Source organism: Zophobas morio, unplaced genomic scaffold (genome assembly GCF_036711695.1).
Source record: "Zophobas morio isolate AGI-343-1 ecotype UQ-CSIRO unplaced genomic scaffold, CSIRO_AGI_Zmor_V1 ptg000026l, whole genome shotgun sequence".
In the NCBI taxonomy this organism is placed as follows: domain Eukaryota; kingdom Metazoa; phylum Arthropoda; class Insecta; order Coleoptera; family Tenebrionidae; genus Zophobas; species Zophobas morio.
In genome coordinates, this window is record NW_026972131.1 from 5,864,979 (window position 1) to 5,883,171 (window position 18,193).

The following is an 18,193-nucleotide window of genomic DNA, read 5'->3' on the forward strand; positions in this document are numbered from 1 at the left end:
TTTAAACACTGCTTAGTTGGCGAAAATGAATATTAAGTATATAGGACTATTAAATAAATATTGGTAATTGAATTTTATTCGTTGTTAAATTATCAAGGACTATTAGCAATCCAGAAATCATTTCCGATATATCAAGATATAAAAACCAAGGACCACGATGGCAGCGATAACAGGGCAACAAAAAAGAATGAACCGATCTGACATAATGACCTTTGCAGGGAACTGTCTGCGAGGGTTACTCCTTTAAAAAGTACTCTGCACTCCTCTATGCTCCTCTAAATTCCTCTTCTATATTCCAAAGGGAGTCCACTCCTGCGGCAAACGGACGGAAAAAGAGAAAAACAGATAGGAAGAAGAAGGCTGACATTTTTGCACCCAAAAATTCGACATTTGTCGACGTAGTACAATGGCAGAAACAGAAAAATATTCAAATGGACAACCTCGAGGCAATGACTACTTCTGTGGGACAGAGTTTGGAGGTCTAATCCCAAATTTGGCGAAAACATATAGCAATGTTTTGAAGAAAAAGTTAATTAGGTGTATTTATCATAGTTTTGTGATTTCAGCCTTTTGACTTCGTGTTAAACGATACATTAATGCGAAAATTGTATTTTTGGAAGTATAACTTTCATACTTCAGGCATCAATCTAACTATAGTCTTCAGACTGAAGAAAATGATAACCATGCCTTCGAGCAATTACACACTTATTTGACGAACAACAGTTTAGTTACGGATTAGCATTGTTAGGTCATAAGTGGGTGACCTGCCGGAAATTGTGACGATCCGGCTCGAAGGACCAAATGTTAGGTCATAATTGGGTGACCTAACGGTAGTTTTTGTGTTTGCTCCAAGGACCAGCGGTCACAAATGGGTGACCACAAATGTTGGTCACAATGGATGACCAAAAAATGAAGTGGTCACAATGGATGACCAAAATGATGTTGTTGAAACTATAGATATAGTTTCAATGAGACACGACCTTTCTGCTTCACGGTTTATTCGAATCTACGACTATTTAAATTTACATATTAACAAGTGGTGGTGGTGGGTGAGAGGGTGGAGTCTGCTGCACCCCTTCTCCTTCGGTCTACCTGACTGGACCGAACAAGCATCAAGTTCAATTTTTTGCTCTTTCCTTTGCTTAAGTTATGTTATTGACTTATCTTTTTACAAGAAAAATACTGACATACAATAGACAAACAGACAGACAGTAATTACGCTGATAATGAGACAACTATCCGTACTATAATCAAATCGTCAAATCATATAAACCAAAAAAGATAAGTTATTAATCCAAACAGATGATTGGTTTATCGCCAAAAAAGTAAAAATAAAGAAAGGCAAAATTCTAGCAAGATCCTTACAACCAACTTTAAAAGAAATTCAAGTAACAGATAAAGATATAAACAATACGAAAATGCGAAATAAATCGTCAGAAATTCTTCTATTATATTTATTATAAGCATCTTCTAAAACGAAAACCAAAAATTAGAAAATAAGGTAGCATCAAGATATTTGAAAGGCCTAAATAAATATAGACGTCTGCGTAAGTGTAAAAGCATAATTTGCTTGCTATAAATGCAACAATGTTTACTTATTTAGGGTGTTGGAGCATTAAATTTTATGAATAAAACTTCCTATTGTTTTGAGTCTTTACATTTTTCAGTTGTTTTTACACAAAAGCCGAAACACCCTCCTCCTAAAAACCACAAGCACGTAAAATTTATTTATTTAGTAGTTTCATTGGTTGCGCGCACGTGTTTTTGCACCACAAATCTCTCAGGAGAGCATTTAACATGACAATAATTCAAATTTGATCTGAAGCACCTTACACTTCTATGCATCACGTCAACATGGTTATTTATTTACCTCTACCTTTGTAACTTCAAAAACTGGGAATTCATTAAATTGTGCACTGTATAGCTGTCCCAGTCAAAAGCTCATGTAAGTATGCTTACAATCATTTTAAGATCGGGAATCTCTAAAAAATGAACAAAACTTTAAAGATAACAAATTATCATTGAGATGCTCATGGTCTTAGCTGCAATTAAACCAAAACAATTAAGATTACAAAATAAAATGTGTTTTCATAGGAATGACAGCTTGGCTAATTATTATAGCCAATATTTCTATGCAATATTATTGCCAATAGTTCAACGCGTTTTTTCCTATGAAATACGAAAATGCGTTTTTTCCTATGAAATATAGAAAGAAAAATAAAATGTCGTGTGATAAAATTAAATGCGGAACCGTAGCGGAGATATAACTTGTTGATAAACTATTATAGCTTTTTTCAAATAGAGTTCAAGTGGTGCACCATTTATCATTTCCAGGATTCGAGGTCAACACAGCTCGAAAAGAAAGTGGCATTTCGTATATGAAAAGGTTCCTCTTATAGAAAAGATGGCACAAAGTCATAAATAACATTAGTCGATTGAAATATTCATGTTTTGTGAAATACCTAGTTCCGAATTACACCTTTTTAGGTCGATGAAATATTGTTTTGGTAAGATAATGCCGGAGATTGGTTTTCAGTTTGCGGGGGATAATCAAATCAGCTACTCCTCGTTAAATTATTGGCGCTTTTTATTACGCTGGGGTTGCGGACGCTATTGTATAACTTAATTCTAGAAACCACTTTTAATTTAAACTCCTTTGAATAAAGTAATGTAATAATAAAGAGATACCGCTTTAAGCGATAGTAAAGTTAACATTGTGTATGTGTGTATAAAACTTCTAGTTCTTTCCGCCAAACCAATTAACCTTTATTTTTCCAGTGGTGTTGAAACGGTTATCAAAATATTTAGAGAGTTTCCACTGTAGAAACAAATATGGAACAGGAATGACTGAAAACTTACATTATTTTGGTGCTGATCGTACTATAAATACTAAGTACCACGAAAATTTTAGGAGTGGTGTATTAGTAACAGTTAACAAGCCCTGTAAATCATTTAATGTTTGCGATGGTCTTATAATAAGGAAAGTGTAATGGCAGGCTGAATATTAAAAATTTAAACTTAACTGTAGGCGGGGTTTACCTCTCCCTTGCTTCTGGGTTTAATATTTACAAAATTTAGCGTAATGACATTCAATCTCTGTTTAATGCATTTCCAGATTTTATTTATGTATTATAAACTTACTTCTTTATTTTTCCTGGAAAAACAATAAGATAAATTTGATATACTTAATTGACTCTTTCAGCGATTACTTATTATGATATTATTAAGGCGACTTGGCCGTTTTTAGATCCCGAGCGTAACCCAAGGAAGTATTTCTTCATTTTCTGAAAATGTGTTGTAAATCGTTGGAACCCCTCTTAAGAAGCACCTGAAGATTAAGTTGTCATTACAGAGCTTTCTTGTTTTTCTAAAATACGAAATTTTGACAATAACGCAACTTTTTCGATCTTGTTATTTTTAGTAAAAACTTCAGCTGTAAGCTGCAGGTGAAAAGCATTGATTTTCTGCCTTGAATAAAGTTCAATTTCATTCATCAAACTTGTTAATTTATTCAAACTTTATTGCGCATACTTTACAACAACATGACGTTAATTTGTTATTCACAACTTCGACGATTTCAACAAACTGATTTAGAATAGCGCTAATTGTGTATTAAAATGTTTACGGTTGTGAGTAAACATTAAGTTTTTGTATGTGAAACGAGCTAGATAAGCCAACACCACTGTGTTATAATTTCGATATTATCTATGAATCAATCTCTAGGGAACAAAGTAAAATCCGTAGTTAAAGTACACAGTGGCAGTTCTCAAAATCAATATAGGGTTGGCGTCAGGTGGAAAATACGCGCCAAACCAGCTTCTCATACAGATCACAGCTTCCATTACTAAACTTTCATTATTTCTCGTTCGTATTCAAATAACAAACTTCTTTTATAGCTAAAATGGAACTTTACCAAGTTTATACCGGTGAAAATATGGAAGCTGTCGAGCGTGATTCAGGAGCCATCACGGAGACGTTTATTTGACTAAAAATTACCTCTGTGATAGATTTATACCCTTGTTGTGACACCCATAATGACGCTATTAAGGTGCGGTGAAATTAATTGAAGCAAGTCTGTTATTTGTTTTTCACTAATAATAAAGAAGTCAAATTGTTACTGATGATGAATGGTGACTGACCTTTTACACTTTTTATGAAATAAGTTATCTTTAGACTTGATTTCTATCTTTTCTTAGTTATATTTTATAACAAACTAAATATGGATGATATACTAAGTACTCGCCTCAAAATCTCTCAACACAGATTTACCCTTTAATTAGAGCGCATGATTACTTGGCAATTTTGGAGCGTGCTGCCAATATTCACTTGTATAAACTGTCTAACCGTTGAACAATTTACATTCAGTATGCATACATTTAACAACAAACAAACTACATCTCGCCCTGCAAATGGGACTTAAACATCTTGGAAGTTAGGTGTTACACTGTCGAATCCTGTTGAAATGTGTTCTGGACTGTCAGTTAGCGATTTGCAGGGTTTACAATCGCCGAATGGCAGAGGGCTTGTAAGGGTAGACACAAAATTTTGCGATGATGGAAGAAAGAACTGTATTGTATTGTCTGTGTCTGTGTTTAACTTCGGCGTTTGATGGAAAGGGATGCACGTAAAAATCTCTTGTCAATCTTTAGTAGCAGTTTTATGGAAAGAGGATAATGGAATCAGTTCCAATGCTTTTTAAAATGAGTTTAAGCTGATGGTGGCGTTAGATGTAACATGAGGCGAGGTGTCGAAGTCTATAAAAAAGAAATTGAAAAGTTTTTACTAGCGTTGATAGTAAGAAGGCTAAAGTAGGTTTTTGGTCCTCTTTTTTGGTAAAAGAGTAATAAAGTTCATACCGATACAGTAATCAAGCGCTGGAAATCAAAATGTGGTGTAAAGCGTGTTTAAAAGCAGCGATTAGACAGATCATAAACAGGACAAATAATAATTTGTGTATCGATGTTATAATTATATATTAGGAGTATCATTTGTCGCCGTTTTTCTACATCGACAATAAAAAACGGCCTCAATAATTGCTTTCAAATCTAACTATGTTTTAACAGGTTATTATTACTTAAAAATAGTTCATGTTTATAACCTACATCACGTCACACATAATTTCTTGATTTTAAAATACACACTTATCAGCTTAACACTGCTTAATTAATGCACTGGTTTAACATAATAAGACTATGACAGTTAACGCGTAACTTAAAAATATACGATTCGTTAGTTCTTTTTCTTTTGAATCACTATTGTCACGTAAGTATCTGAAGTTAAAAATATGTTAACATCGCGAACTGTATTGTTTTTATTTTATTTTAATAGGGTCCATCCTGCGAATCGGTACTTTCCTATTTTTTCGACGTTTCATGACCCTAGAGGTCCCCCGTTTCCTTGTCCGTTGTCTGTCCGTCGTCTGGCCGTAGTTTGTCCGTAGTGTGTCGGTAGTCTGTGCGTAGTCCAACATAATATGCAGCTACTCTTTACGACTTTTCTTTATTTTTTAATTTGTCCACACATAGTTCTAGTACAAATATACAGGGTGAGTTAGTAAGCGCGCGTTCCTCGATATCTCATTTACATTAGATTATATTTTGTCCTTTTCTCATAATATACATAGAATTCTTTGAACAACACCATACTCAAAAGCATGCTTTTAATTTCTTGTAACGAAATAAGTATTTTGCAGTTAAGATCTGTCCTCTTGGTTCACGGCGAAAAAAAAATCATAACAATTGAGACGGGGTGGGTGGGCGGGGCTTATATTTTGTCCTTTTATCTTAATATGCATAGAATTCTTTGAACAACACGATACTCAAAAGCATACTTTTAATTTCTTATAAACAAATAAATATTTTGCGGTTAAACTCTGTCCACTTGGTTCACGGTGAATAAAAAAAAATATCACAATTGAGATAGGGTGGGTGGGGGGGCTTACATTTTGCCTTCTTGTTTTAATGTGTGTAGACTTCACAACATGAAATTTAAAACATGTTTAAAATGGAAATTTTGTATAAGGAATATCGATTTTGAAATTAGGCTCCGCCTCATAATTGGGAAATCTATATTTCCTTGCAAAAACCATTTTAATCATGTTTTGAGTTTCTTGTTATGAAAAGATGGCTATGTACAGTTCCGGCCCCCCAAAAGTGCACAATAATTTTCTCTATTGTAAATGTATCTTCAAATCATGGGAGCTCGAATAACAAAATTTGTCAAATTTGACATTTTGTTTATTCAAAAATGCCACGCCACTGGTAAGAGCCAGACTTACATTAGTTTAAACATTAAGAAAAAAGCCATGACGACGAAAAATCGTGCACTTTTGGAGGGCCGCACTGTATATTAAGAAAAAAAAGGCAAAAAATTAACCCCACCCACCTCCCCTATCTCAATTCTGATGATTTTTTTTTTGTCGTAAGCCGAGGTGCGGAGCTTAATTGTAAAATTCTTATTTTTCTACGAGAAATTACCATGTGAAATATGTTCTTAAGTAATCGTGTTATACGTTATACAAAGAAAACTAAATGCGTGAATTAAAAAAAAAAAAACAAAAGAGATGCCCCACTCATTCGTTTCGATCTCAACCGTGATGAATTTTTCATTCGTTGTCACACCGAGGGGCGGAGCGTAACTGCAAAATCCATATTTCCATATACAAATTTGCCATTTTAAACATGTTTTAAGTTTCTTGTTGTGACATATTAAGAAAAAAGGCAAAATATAAGCCCCGCCCACCCGCCCTATCTCAATTGCGATGACTTTTTTTTATTCGTCGTAAGCCAAGGGGAGAAGCTTAATTGCAAAATCCTTCTTTCAAGAATTAAAAAAGCATGTTTATTAATATTCTATTGTTGAAAGAATAGTATGTATTTTAGGAAAAAAAAATAAGCCAAAAATTAAGCCCCAGCCATGTCCATCTCAAGTTCATTTGTGATGAATTTTTCATTGGTTGTCAGAGCAAGGGGCGGAGCGTAATTGTAAAATCGATATTTCCCTATACAAATTTACCATTTTAATAAACATGTTTTACCTTTCTTGTTGTGAAAAGAAGACTACACATATTAAGAAAAAAAGGCCAAAATGTAAGGCGTTGTAGTATTAATACTGTTATAATCTGTTTTTGTGACGAATGGCAACAAATCTTGTTGACTTAAACGTCGAGAACTATTTTTAACAATGCATAAGTACTGAGAGAAAGTTACAGTGTGGAAAATGATGGCAGCTTTTTAAAATACGAGGGTTTTGGTGAACAGGTGATTAAATGGCTTACTATTAGTGGACCTCATTATCTTTATCAAAATTTTATTTTCGTGGAATTAGTGCTGTCAATCACAAAAATGCACCCCCTTCTTCAGGGAATTTTCCTTCGAGTTGGCAGCATTGCACACTACCGCAATTTGATTGGTTGAAAACCCAGCGTCAGCCGCAACGTAACGCAATGTCATCTCGAACGTCACCCCAACGGCGTGCCAACTTTCAACGGCAACGTCAACGGATGATGTAAACGACGCATACCTTCGCTGCGTATTTATCTTACAACAGCAACGTCAGCGACAAATTTATAAATCGACCTTTAGGTTGAACAACACTAAATGGTACAAGACATTCATTGCCCTGCCATGATGGTCTACTTAGTAAAATTTATCAACACATTATTGTAATCAAGTCCGTCGGCCGACTCTCTACTTTTACATTTTCTTGACTTTTCATGACTGCTAGAGTACGAAGAAATAAGTCTCCCGTTTCCATCTGTCTGTCTGTCTGTCTGTCGATCTGTCTGCCACAGAATTTACATTTAATTTGTTGTTAATTTTACTAACATCTTGACTCTTTCAGATTTTTGGACCCATCTTTACTAATAACCGTCACAATTTTGGAACCCATCATCCAGGAAGATCCGGGTTTATGGAAGAACCTCAAAGAACAATTGCTAGAAAAACGAAGACGCCAAAAAAATTTTTAAACCCAAAACTTCTGCTCCCCAAAATCATAGAGGGATCAGGGAAACTGTCTGGACTAAGAGCAAAGGCTTTATAGTAATATAAATACTCAAGCTAGATACATATTTAGAAAGACATACCTAAATTGTAACCCAAAAAGACAATAAACTACAATTACAAGATTAACCTGGGGATTTCCCTGGGTGGTCGCTGCTCGGATTTTTTAATCAAGCGCACGCACGCTCTAAAAGGCTTTAGATAATTCTTGTAGCTGTTAGGATTACCATTTTCGAATTGATGAACTGCACAAGCCCTGGAGCAGTTGATGTTGATTTAGACGTTTTTTATTTCTTCTGCTAGATCTTCCTCCCGTGTGTCTAACAGTCTTGGATTTAGGTGAATACTGTTGGAACTTATATCTGTGTCTGTTGTGTTGGTTCTTTTTTTCAAAGTTATTTATCCTCGAAATGAAATATGAGTGACTTCACTGTAAATATATACAGTTTATATATATGTTTTGAAGAAAATATCCATTATTCTTACACCTATTACTTTTTCGTACTAATGGGTAAAGTTAGTTTATTTTCACACTAGTGTTTTAAAGTAGAACTTTTCTTTCTCTGATTTCCACTTTCGTCATGCCCGCAGGCTGAGAATCACTTCTCTAAAGAATTTGGGCGATAAAATTAATTAACACCAAATGGATGTCGTTCCAACTTGACATTAATCTCAACCTGAAAATATATTCATGTTTTCTTCATTACCTGCTGTATTCTTAATAATAATGTTACAATGTAAATTTACATTTTTGGTGGGGATGATTAGACAAATTTTGGTTTGCGTTTTACCATCTACATGATACTCCTAATATAGATACAAAATTTCACAATAATCGGTCCAGTACTTTAGGAGATTATCTGTCTAACAAAAATCCGGGACGGCAGACAGACAGGCGGACCGACGGACCGACGGACAGACGGACAGATGGACAAACGGACAGACGGATAGAGGGACAGACGGACAGACAGGGAGATCTATTCCTTCGTCCTCTAGGGGTCATCAAAAATCGAGAAAACGTAAAAGTAGAGAGTCGGCCGACGGATTCGATTACAATACTTCCTTTGCTTACGCTCGGGAAGTAAAAATCATACCAAATTTGTAATCAAACGTGCATTTTCTCAGTTTTTTAACAAATAAAATGTCTGAGAGTGAAAGAGAATTTACTCCTCCAGAGTTGTGACAATCTGCAGAAAATTAACCATCAGCCGCACAGAATGCCGCACAAGACTTTTAGCAACGGCATATGTCAATTGTGTGATTCAGTTATCAATATAATCATGACTTTCATTTGATAATTTGACATTCAAAGTTCGAATCGACATCATTACTGACCGCTTTCAGGCTTTTCCGGCTCGTTGAAAAATGCATTATGGAATCGCTGACTTTCTGACCTTTCAGAGGTCAGAAAAGCTGTATGTGACTAATTGTGAATAAATATTTTTCTACTACGACTAAAACAGCTTCCTCAGACAGGTAATAAAAAATGTCAGCCTCCATAACTATTCCGAGCCAATACAATACGTTTCCGTAAGTCTTAAAACGTGATACGATATTGGATGCCTTTGTTTTGGTTATTTCGGACCACGCATGCCAAAGAGAAAGGAAAAAGAAAGAATGAGACTCCATTTTGACTTTTCGAGTAATCGGCATCGAGTGGTGCGAGTGTTTTTAGGGTTTATCCAGTGCGAAGGGGCCATTTTTGGAGGTAGAACCCTTATTTTGACTAGTTGTGTCAGGGACGAATTAAGGCTACCGCATTTGGGAACGCGGACGTATATCTTGTGGTTTTTTTGTGACCCTGCAAACCCATTTTAAGACCGCACACCATCAGAGGCCTTTTTATTTTTGTCTTTATTTATTTGTGCTTCCTCTTTTTCCGTTTCGCCATTTTCTCTCTCATCGTTTCGTCGTCCTTGGTTTTGGAGGTTTTTGCGCTCTTGGTGTGGAAGGGTTTTTTGGGAGTTTGGACGAAGGTCGACTAGCCATTGCGTCGCCGCCCTTTCTGAGTAAAGAGACCGTGTTGGACTGCTTCGTGAAAATCTAGGGGATTCCGGAAGAAGGAGACGCGTTAGGTATAGGTTAGATAAAGACGCGCTAAGCACTGACCGGTGCAATTAGGTGGTATTTTATTTTATTATATTATTTAGTATGACAACCAAATAGTTTATTTCAGTAACTGTAATCGATGGTAAAATTCATTCTGAGAATGTAAATTCAGTAATTATGCGACATAACATTTTTAATATTTAAGGCCATCCAGTTGCCGTCGCACCACTTGAAAAGTGAATCTAGGTCAAACTGGAGTTACATTGCATCGTAAACAAAAAAAGCTTCACGTTATATGCATATAATAATAAGTAACTCGAATATTGAAAGCATCGAGTCACATAATTCGCAAATAATAAAAAATGCATGGGGTCACAGGGCCTTGTGGTACACTCGAGGGAACATTAAAAAAGGAAGAAATATAAATCCCCAATCGCACTTGTTGCATCCTACTCTATAGAAAAGACGATAACTACTTAATTGTTAGATTTTTAAAGCCTTTTAAATTTTTGCAAGTTCATAATTAGCAATCTGCGACTTACCCGGTCGAAAGCTTTAGCAAAATCAGGTGATTTAAAGAGGTTTAACAAAGGTATCAAAAGAGTAAATAAATAATATACTTAACGCACACAACATAGTTTTTTTTTTCAAAATATATAAATTTTTCAGGTTATCTTAATTGTTAAAAGTTTTCGCAAACACATTTATCCTTCAATTATTTTTTTCAATACGTTTTCATAATGTAAAATGGTATTCAAGTGGTAAAGTACAAAAGTTCTTAAAAGCATCATAAAAGCTGCTGTTATTATTAAGAGTGGCATTCTGATTTTTATTACTGAGGTCTTGTTTAAAGATCAGTAAATTATTTTCACGAAAATAAAAATTCGTAAAACATTTGTTACCAAATTTGTAATTTCATGAGTCTCATTTCATTCATAACAGCCTGATCAACATGCTACTTTTGTGTGAGAAATCGACACCTAGGTACAATTGCGTGATGCTAATACGAGAATACAAGTAAAATTGTTAATTTTATTAAAAGTTTGTTATACTATATACGTATGTACAATTCTGTCACTCATCGGGTTTCTTATTTACTGATTCTTGCGAAAGAGTCATTCTCTACTCTTTTCTGGATAGTATATAGCGACACCAAAAATTGCCAATGAAAAAATGGGGCCGCTCCCCTTCTCAACGGAAATAACAATTTATGTAAGCTCCTGTGTTGCAGTATTCATAAGGCAACGAAATTTGCACGTATCTTGATATTGTACCGAAAATTGCAAAATAACTAAGCATTGATGCTCCCTACTCACCTATAACTGCCAGCTTTACTCTCAAGTTCTTCGTCGGTGATCGTAAATAATCGATGCGGCATCGATACTCCCCTTCGTCCTTTTCGCCGATGTTGTCTATGTTGAGCGTGGCAGGATCTGTCATTGTCCTGAAAAAGGCTCGCTGGCCCAAATTGCTATCCTGCCAGTGCTTCGGCGTGGTTTTGTAGGGTCCCCTCGTGTCGTAACTGTAACACGGATAAAATTGGTGCTAAATCAAATTTGCTTTATAAACTTCATTGCCAACATAAATAAGCTAAGGCGGTTTCCGTCTTTATTACGCGGACTTTTTCGAGTGAAGTTAATGATACGCCCGTCGCGCAGTATTGTTCGTTTCAATATTGATATTTTCCAAGTGTAATAAAATTTTGCGCTTAACGTTGGTCCGCGGCCGTAAAAAACGCCTAAAGGACTTATGAAGTATGCATTAAAAAATAAATAACGCACATTCGAGACACGTTTCATTCGACGACCAATATTTGGCTCAACAAAGTTTGGGTTTGTCTCTGTCCAAGTCCCAGCGGCATTAGTTATGGCGGTTGAAATCCTTTTTCTATCTTTTACTGATAAAATGCGTATATCGTAACTTAATAGCACCTAGAAGCTACTTTTTCTTCCGTTTCGTAAATTGAATCTTAAATCAATAGCCATTTTCTGTTTTAGTAACCTATTATCTGTATCCCTTTCGAAAACCGAAAGCGGCTTGCTGTTTGTTTAAAGTGTATATCAAGACTAAGGCACACTGGGCTAAAATTTAATAAAGTGCCTTTGCGGCGAATAAATAAACCATCGGTTATAAATGAGCAACAAACATTATTTGGAATACGGCGATTTTAAAAACACAAGAGATGTGTTTATTATACAGGGTCATCATAAAATATTGTAGTCAAAGAAGTTTTGTGGAAACGATTACACTAATATTGGAATTTTTATTTTTAACGCTTCATCAGATTGTGTCGATTGTTAATAATTTTTTCGTCTTGTTGTTTTCATTTGCTATCTTCCTCATTGTTCGAACTTTAAGTCAGTTTTATCAAAACTTCAGATTATTGTAGAATAATCTCAGGTAATGAACACAGAGGAATGACAATGGTCAGTGTTACAAATGACTTTTTTAGGTTAGGATGGGTTAATCTTTGGATCAAAACACATTCATGATCATGTCGTATGACCGTAATGGGGTGTTAAATGAGGATGGGGACTGGGTGTACTCTGTGGATGCGTGTAAAGACAAGTATCTGGTGAAATATCCTGTTGTCATCGACGAAGAATCTTTGAAGACACACATATGGCGAATTGTGGCCAGATTTAACGACACTTTAAGACAAACCCAAAAAATTTGTGGGCCTACATTAATTTAAAGAAAAAGTGTACAAGTATTCCTGGAGTAATGTCTTTCAGACACGCCATGCTTAACTCTCCTCAAGATAGTGTTGATAGTTTTGCGATGCACTTCAGTTCTATCTTCGTCTGTGATAATACCTGTGATGAACCAAATGTATGTGATACCATACCGCTTAACTCCAACTTCACACGTGGCCCTGACAACATACCAGCGTTTTTGCTGAAAGATTGTATTTAATTTAATTTAATTTATTTGTAACGGAATCTCCAATTTACATTATGAATTATTAAACTAAATTAACTAAATAGTACACATTGTAACAGAGTGTTCCCTAATAAGTAAATTCAAAACAAAATATTTTTGGCTTGGCGGTTACTAATATGAAAGCAATAAATAATGAACTAATAAATAAAGAACTAAAATCTACTGCTATAAAATATCGAAATTTTGAATTTAAATTTGTTCAAAGGAGAATCAAACATCGATATATTGATGTTACTCGAATAGTCATTTGCAGCTAGCATCATTCTATGTAAAGGATGATTACGACCTATATTCGACGTCGATGGTGCTACCCTAAAAATATCCTTACTTCTAGCTGTGCGGCTGTTGACGGCAGGGTACAAGAAGAATAGTCTTGATAGCAGCGATGGATTGTCAATACGACCATTTATTATCCCGTGCAGAACACAAGCATCCGTTATATATCATCGAATATATAGAGTTGTATATTAAAATGACGTTGAATCCAAATGTAATCGCCTTTAATATGTTTGGAGCCAACTTTAAACTCGAGAGCTCTCAAAAATTTTTTCTGAGCATTTTCTAGCAACTCCCGATCAACATTATTTAAAGGTGACCAAACAGGTGAACAATAATCTAAGTGTGTCCGAACTAAGGAGACATATAAACTTTTGAGGACCAAAGGTAAAGGCTCATGACAATTTCGTCAAATAAACCCCCACATGTTCAAAGCTTTTTTGGATATATAGGATTAATGACTTTTAAACGAAAATGGTGAGTCGAAGATTACTTCTAAATCCTTAATCTGAGTCACACGTTTAATACAACGCTTATTCAGTTGGTACTTAAAACTGATGTTAGATTTTATGTTAAAAGTTGACATAATATAACATTTATCTAAATTTAAAGGAGTAAGTTGTTATTGCACCACTCAAAGAACATGTCAAGATCTAATTGTACATGTTCTAAATCTTGTGTATCTCGAATGACTTTAAAAATCTTTAGATCGTCCGCGTACAACAAATAATTTGAATATCGTAAACACTGCGTTAAATCATTTATGAATAATAGAAATAGAACGGGTCCGCAATGAGTACCTTGCGGAACACCAGCTGGAACAGAGAAAGACGATGAAATAAAGTTATCAATGCGAACTTGCTGGCACCTGCCTGACAGAAAAGATGCTAACCACTTAATAGTTTTATCTTTGAAACCAAGTTTATCCAGCTTTAAAAGTAATAGTTTATGATTAACGCGGTCGAACGCTTTTGCGAAATCAGTATACACTGAATCCACTTGCAAATGATTAACCAATGCTTCGTTTATAAATTATCGATATTCAAGGAGATTCTACAATGTGAAACTCATTAAAGTTGCCTAGTTACAATGGAATCAAGTAATTTTGGAATTGCTGATTGACAACATACACCTCTGTAATTTTCAACTACGTTACGTTTACCAGATTTAAAAATGGGCATAATGTAGCTGTTCCACATTTTAGAGAAAATACCATCCCTCAAAGAGGTTGCAAATAACAAAAACAGTGGCGAACAAAGAGCAAACTTACAGTTTTTTATAAGAATACTTGAGATACCGTCAGGACCTGGAGTGCAGGAAGATTTCAATTTAGAAATTTCATCGAAAATATCAGACAAACAAATCTTTAGACCCATATCATTTACATCGTAGTTGGATTTGCAATCACAAACAAATGTCTTGGAAACATCTTTAACGTAAACAGATGCAAAATATTGAGCAAAAGCATTGGCTATCTCTTCCCCACCTTTAACACATTGCTATCCAAAATTCATTTCGTTAGGGATATTAGATTCTCCATGTATTTTACTATTAATAAATTTCCATAACAATTTCGGATTACTCACCATACTACGATTGACGTTTGAGATGTATTCAGCATATTCCTTTTCAATGAGTTCATTACACCGATCTCTCAAAGATTTAAAATAAAGGTAGTCATCAACTTTACCGGTGTTTTTAAATGTGCAATGAGCTGTTGTTTTCAACCGACATAATTCTTTAAGTTCTTTATTAAACCAATAAGGATATTTACCAGTTTTGCGATTGATCACTTTCTAAGGAATAAATTTCTCTATGCCATAAAATAAAATATCATAAAAGGTAGCAACTTTTTCGTCAAGATTTTGACCCACCAAACACGACTCCCAGCAAACAGATGCGTAAAATGGTTTAAAAGTTCATAGTTACCATTAATAAAATCAAAAATACGAAAATCAGATTTCAAAGAAGGTGCAGATAAACAGGAAAGAGACCAAGAATAAGGAGAATGATGACAACTACTAGGAAATATGGGATCTAATGCATAGCAGACATCAAGATTATCAACGTTAGAAAATACAAGATCTAGGAATACATTTCTCATATTAGGAATTTTATTAATTTGCATCAAATTCATTAGAGCACATGTAGAACTAATTAAATCATATTCAAGAGAACTGTTGAGACCACAATCACCATCATCATTCCAATCAATATGTGGTAAGTTAAAGTCACCAGCAATAACATAGGACGACCCAGGAAAACGATCAAAAATTGATTCTAAGTCTTGATAGAAGATAGAAGAAGTAAAATAACTTGCAGGAGGGATTAAGTTTAAATCATTATATTTCACATGGATGTAAATACTTTCGATAAAGTTTCCAAGAAGAATTACCGAAGATTCCAATTCCTTTTTTACTGCTATCAATATCCTCCACGTATTTTAGTACTAGTATTAACATTTCGATCGGCCCTAAATATATTATAGTTGTTTAAATTTAATTCAGAACTAGTAATGTTATCACTAAGCCAAGTTTCAGAAATAATAAGAACGTCAGCGTTTTCGTAATAAAAACTAATTACTTTTTTGGATGAGTAACCCGAAAAATATGTTTTTCCACAATATATGGCATATTGTTTTTATACCTCAACATAACGTTAGTATTTCCTTGTGCAACCTTATCCTTAAATTTTTGAATAATTATAATCTCGCTGCATTTTTGTCAAATCAGGCCGGAAGTGGTGATTACAATTATTATTATTCTTATTTGATCGTAGAACTTCATTAGCTATTTCTTCGTTTTCATAGACGATCTTTAAAGGGTGAATTACATTAGGCTTAGGCATACCAACACGAATGATTTTCTTAGGCTGCGGAAAAGGACCTAAAGGCGTAACAATAGAATTTACTTGCAAAAGATCATCCTGAAACTTTTCTTCTGAATTCGATGAAATAGATTCACTAAACTTACATTGAACAGCAAAACGTTAGTACTCCGCGACTTACGCTCTTCAATTTCTGATACAACAGTAATAAAGTCCAAAGGATTATCCATTTTTCTGTTGGATTTTTTAAATTCTGCCCACTCGTCTTGAATCAAGCGTACATTTTCTTCAACTGCAGATAATCTATCCTTAATTATTTTAAAATTATCTTCAATGGTTTGTTTAAGCTCAAGCTTAATAGTCATCAGTTGCGATTTAATAATTTCCTCCAAGTTTTCAGCAGTAATAGGTGCACAACTCGAACTAGAAGGTGTAGCACATTTCGAGCACACCCAATGAGACTTTTCATTTATTATATTGACCATATCAGAATCTCCTAATTTCAAGCATTTTAAGTGACAGTATTTTTTATAATGGCCATTATATTTCGTGGAGGGTGTTGTTGGTGTTATGACACCCTCACAATGTAAACAAAAGTTGGTCATATTGAAAAATAAACAAGGACGGGAACACAATTCTTCTCGCACCAACGGAGTCCATCGTGGTGACTAACAGAGTGAGACAAACACACTTGGACTACGGTAGCGTTAACACAGGAGAAACAAAGATTGCAGTATAGACCAAATTATTGCAACTAACAGAGGCTTGATAACGTTATTCGAGAAATATTCGAAAAAGATATAGTAAAAAGGTGAATTCAATTTAGTTTATACTAAAATGCCACAGTGCCACTCTATCAAAAGTGGAAGAAAATCACCAATACTCAGATGCACTGTCCAAAATTCAGCAATTATCAGCGTAGCAAACCACCAAAAATACGGGAAAACTCAGGAGCACATATCACCAAAAACTTTATCGTGTTCGCTTCTCTTATTGTCCGTTTATGTGAATCCTTGTGTTATCTTTTAAATTTAATCATTCGTGCTGCTACTTTTCCGAACGTCTGGAAGCTTACAAAAGTGGTTCCTGTTTTTATCTAATATTGTATATCTAATTTTTCCAAAATCTTTGAAGCTATATTAGCCAAAAATCTTTATAATCATATTTCTTGTCAGATTAGCGTAAGTAAGCATGGTTCCATATAGGGTAAATCTACCACTACAAACCTTTGTGAGTTTACTCACTTTATGGCCAGTGCTTTAGGATCTAAGATGCAGGTTGATGTATTGTATGTAGATCTTTCTAAGGCATTCGACGTTGTTAATCACTCCATACTTTTACTAAAGTTAAGTTCTATAGGTGTTGGTAGTAGTTTAGTTGAGCTGTTTGATTCATTCCTTTCTAATCGCATGCAGGACATTGAGTTTCGCGGTTTTTTTTTTCTGATACTTATATCACTATCAGTGGGGTTACCCAGGGTTCTAACCTTGGACCCATCTTATTTTTATTGTATTTTAATGATGTCCTGTCTAATCTATGTTTATGCTGATGACCTCACAGTTGCACGTTGTATTTCTAGCATAGATAACTGTCTACTATTACAAAAAGACTTCGATAACTTTACTACTTGGTGCTGCCAAAATAATCTTAAAATAAATGAAATTATAGACATACTGAAAATCGCTAGGTACGTATTTTCGAGAAACAACGCATGATGATGAGGATTCACGTTACAATAAGTATATCGTAACTAACGCAATTTAATTATTGCTATTGGTTTATAATATTAGAAGTTGTATAGTCGTAGATATCCTATACATTGTAAACGTTTCATTTTCAACAGCTACTCCACCCTCAAGAGGTTTTTCATTTTGTTAGTCAGAAAGGTATAAATTTAATGTGTCACTATCCAATTGACTAGCTAAATCTTCATCAGATTCTTCGGAGTCAAAATTTGCAAGAGGTATCATAATTGGTGGAATATCATCAAAATTGAATTTCTCCATGTTTTTAGTCCAATCTGATTGGATGATAAGCTTTGCAATAGTTCCAAGCCACTCAATCGAATTTTATTGGCAATGACATGGTAGTAATTT

General features: G+C 34.7%; 1 protein-coding gene across 2 annotated transcripts in view; it reads right to left on the bottom strand.

Annotated features, from left to right (window-relative positions):
- LOC135136108 (nephrin) overlaps nucleotides 1-18,193 on the bottom strand; it is a 669,732-nt gene that overhangs the window by 161,439 nt on the left and 490,100 nt on the right. For both annotated transcript variants that reach the window (XM_064065236.1, XM_064065237.1), the window contains exon 4: nucleotides 11,369-11,574. In XM_064065236.1, the coding sequence (XP_063921306.1) occupies nucleotides 11,369-11,574 (206 nt within the window). The remainder of the gene's footprint in view (nucleotides 1-11,368; nucleotides 11,575-18,193) is intronic.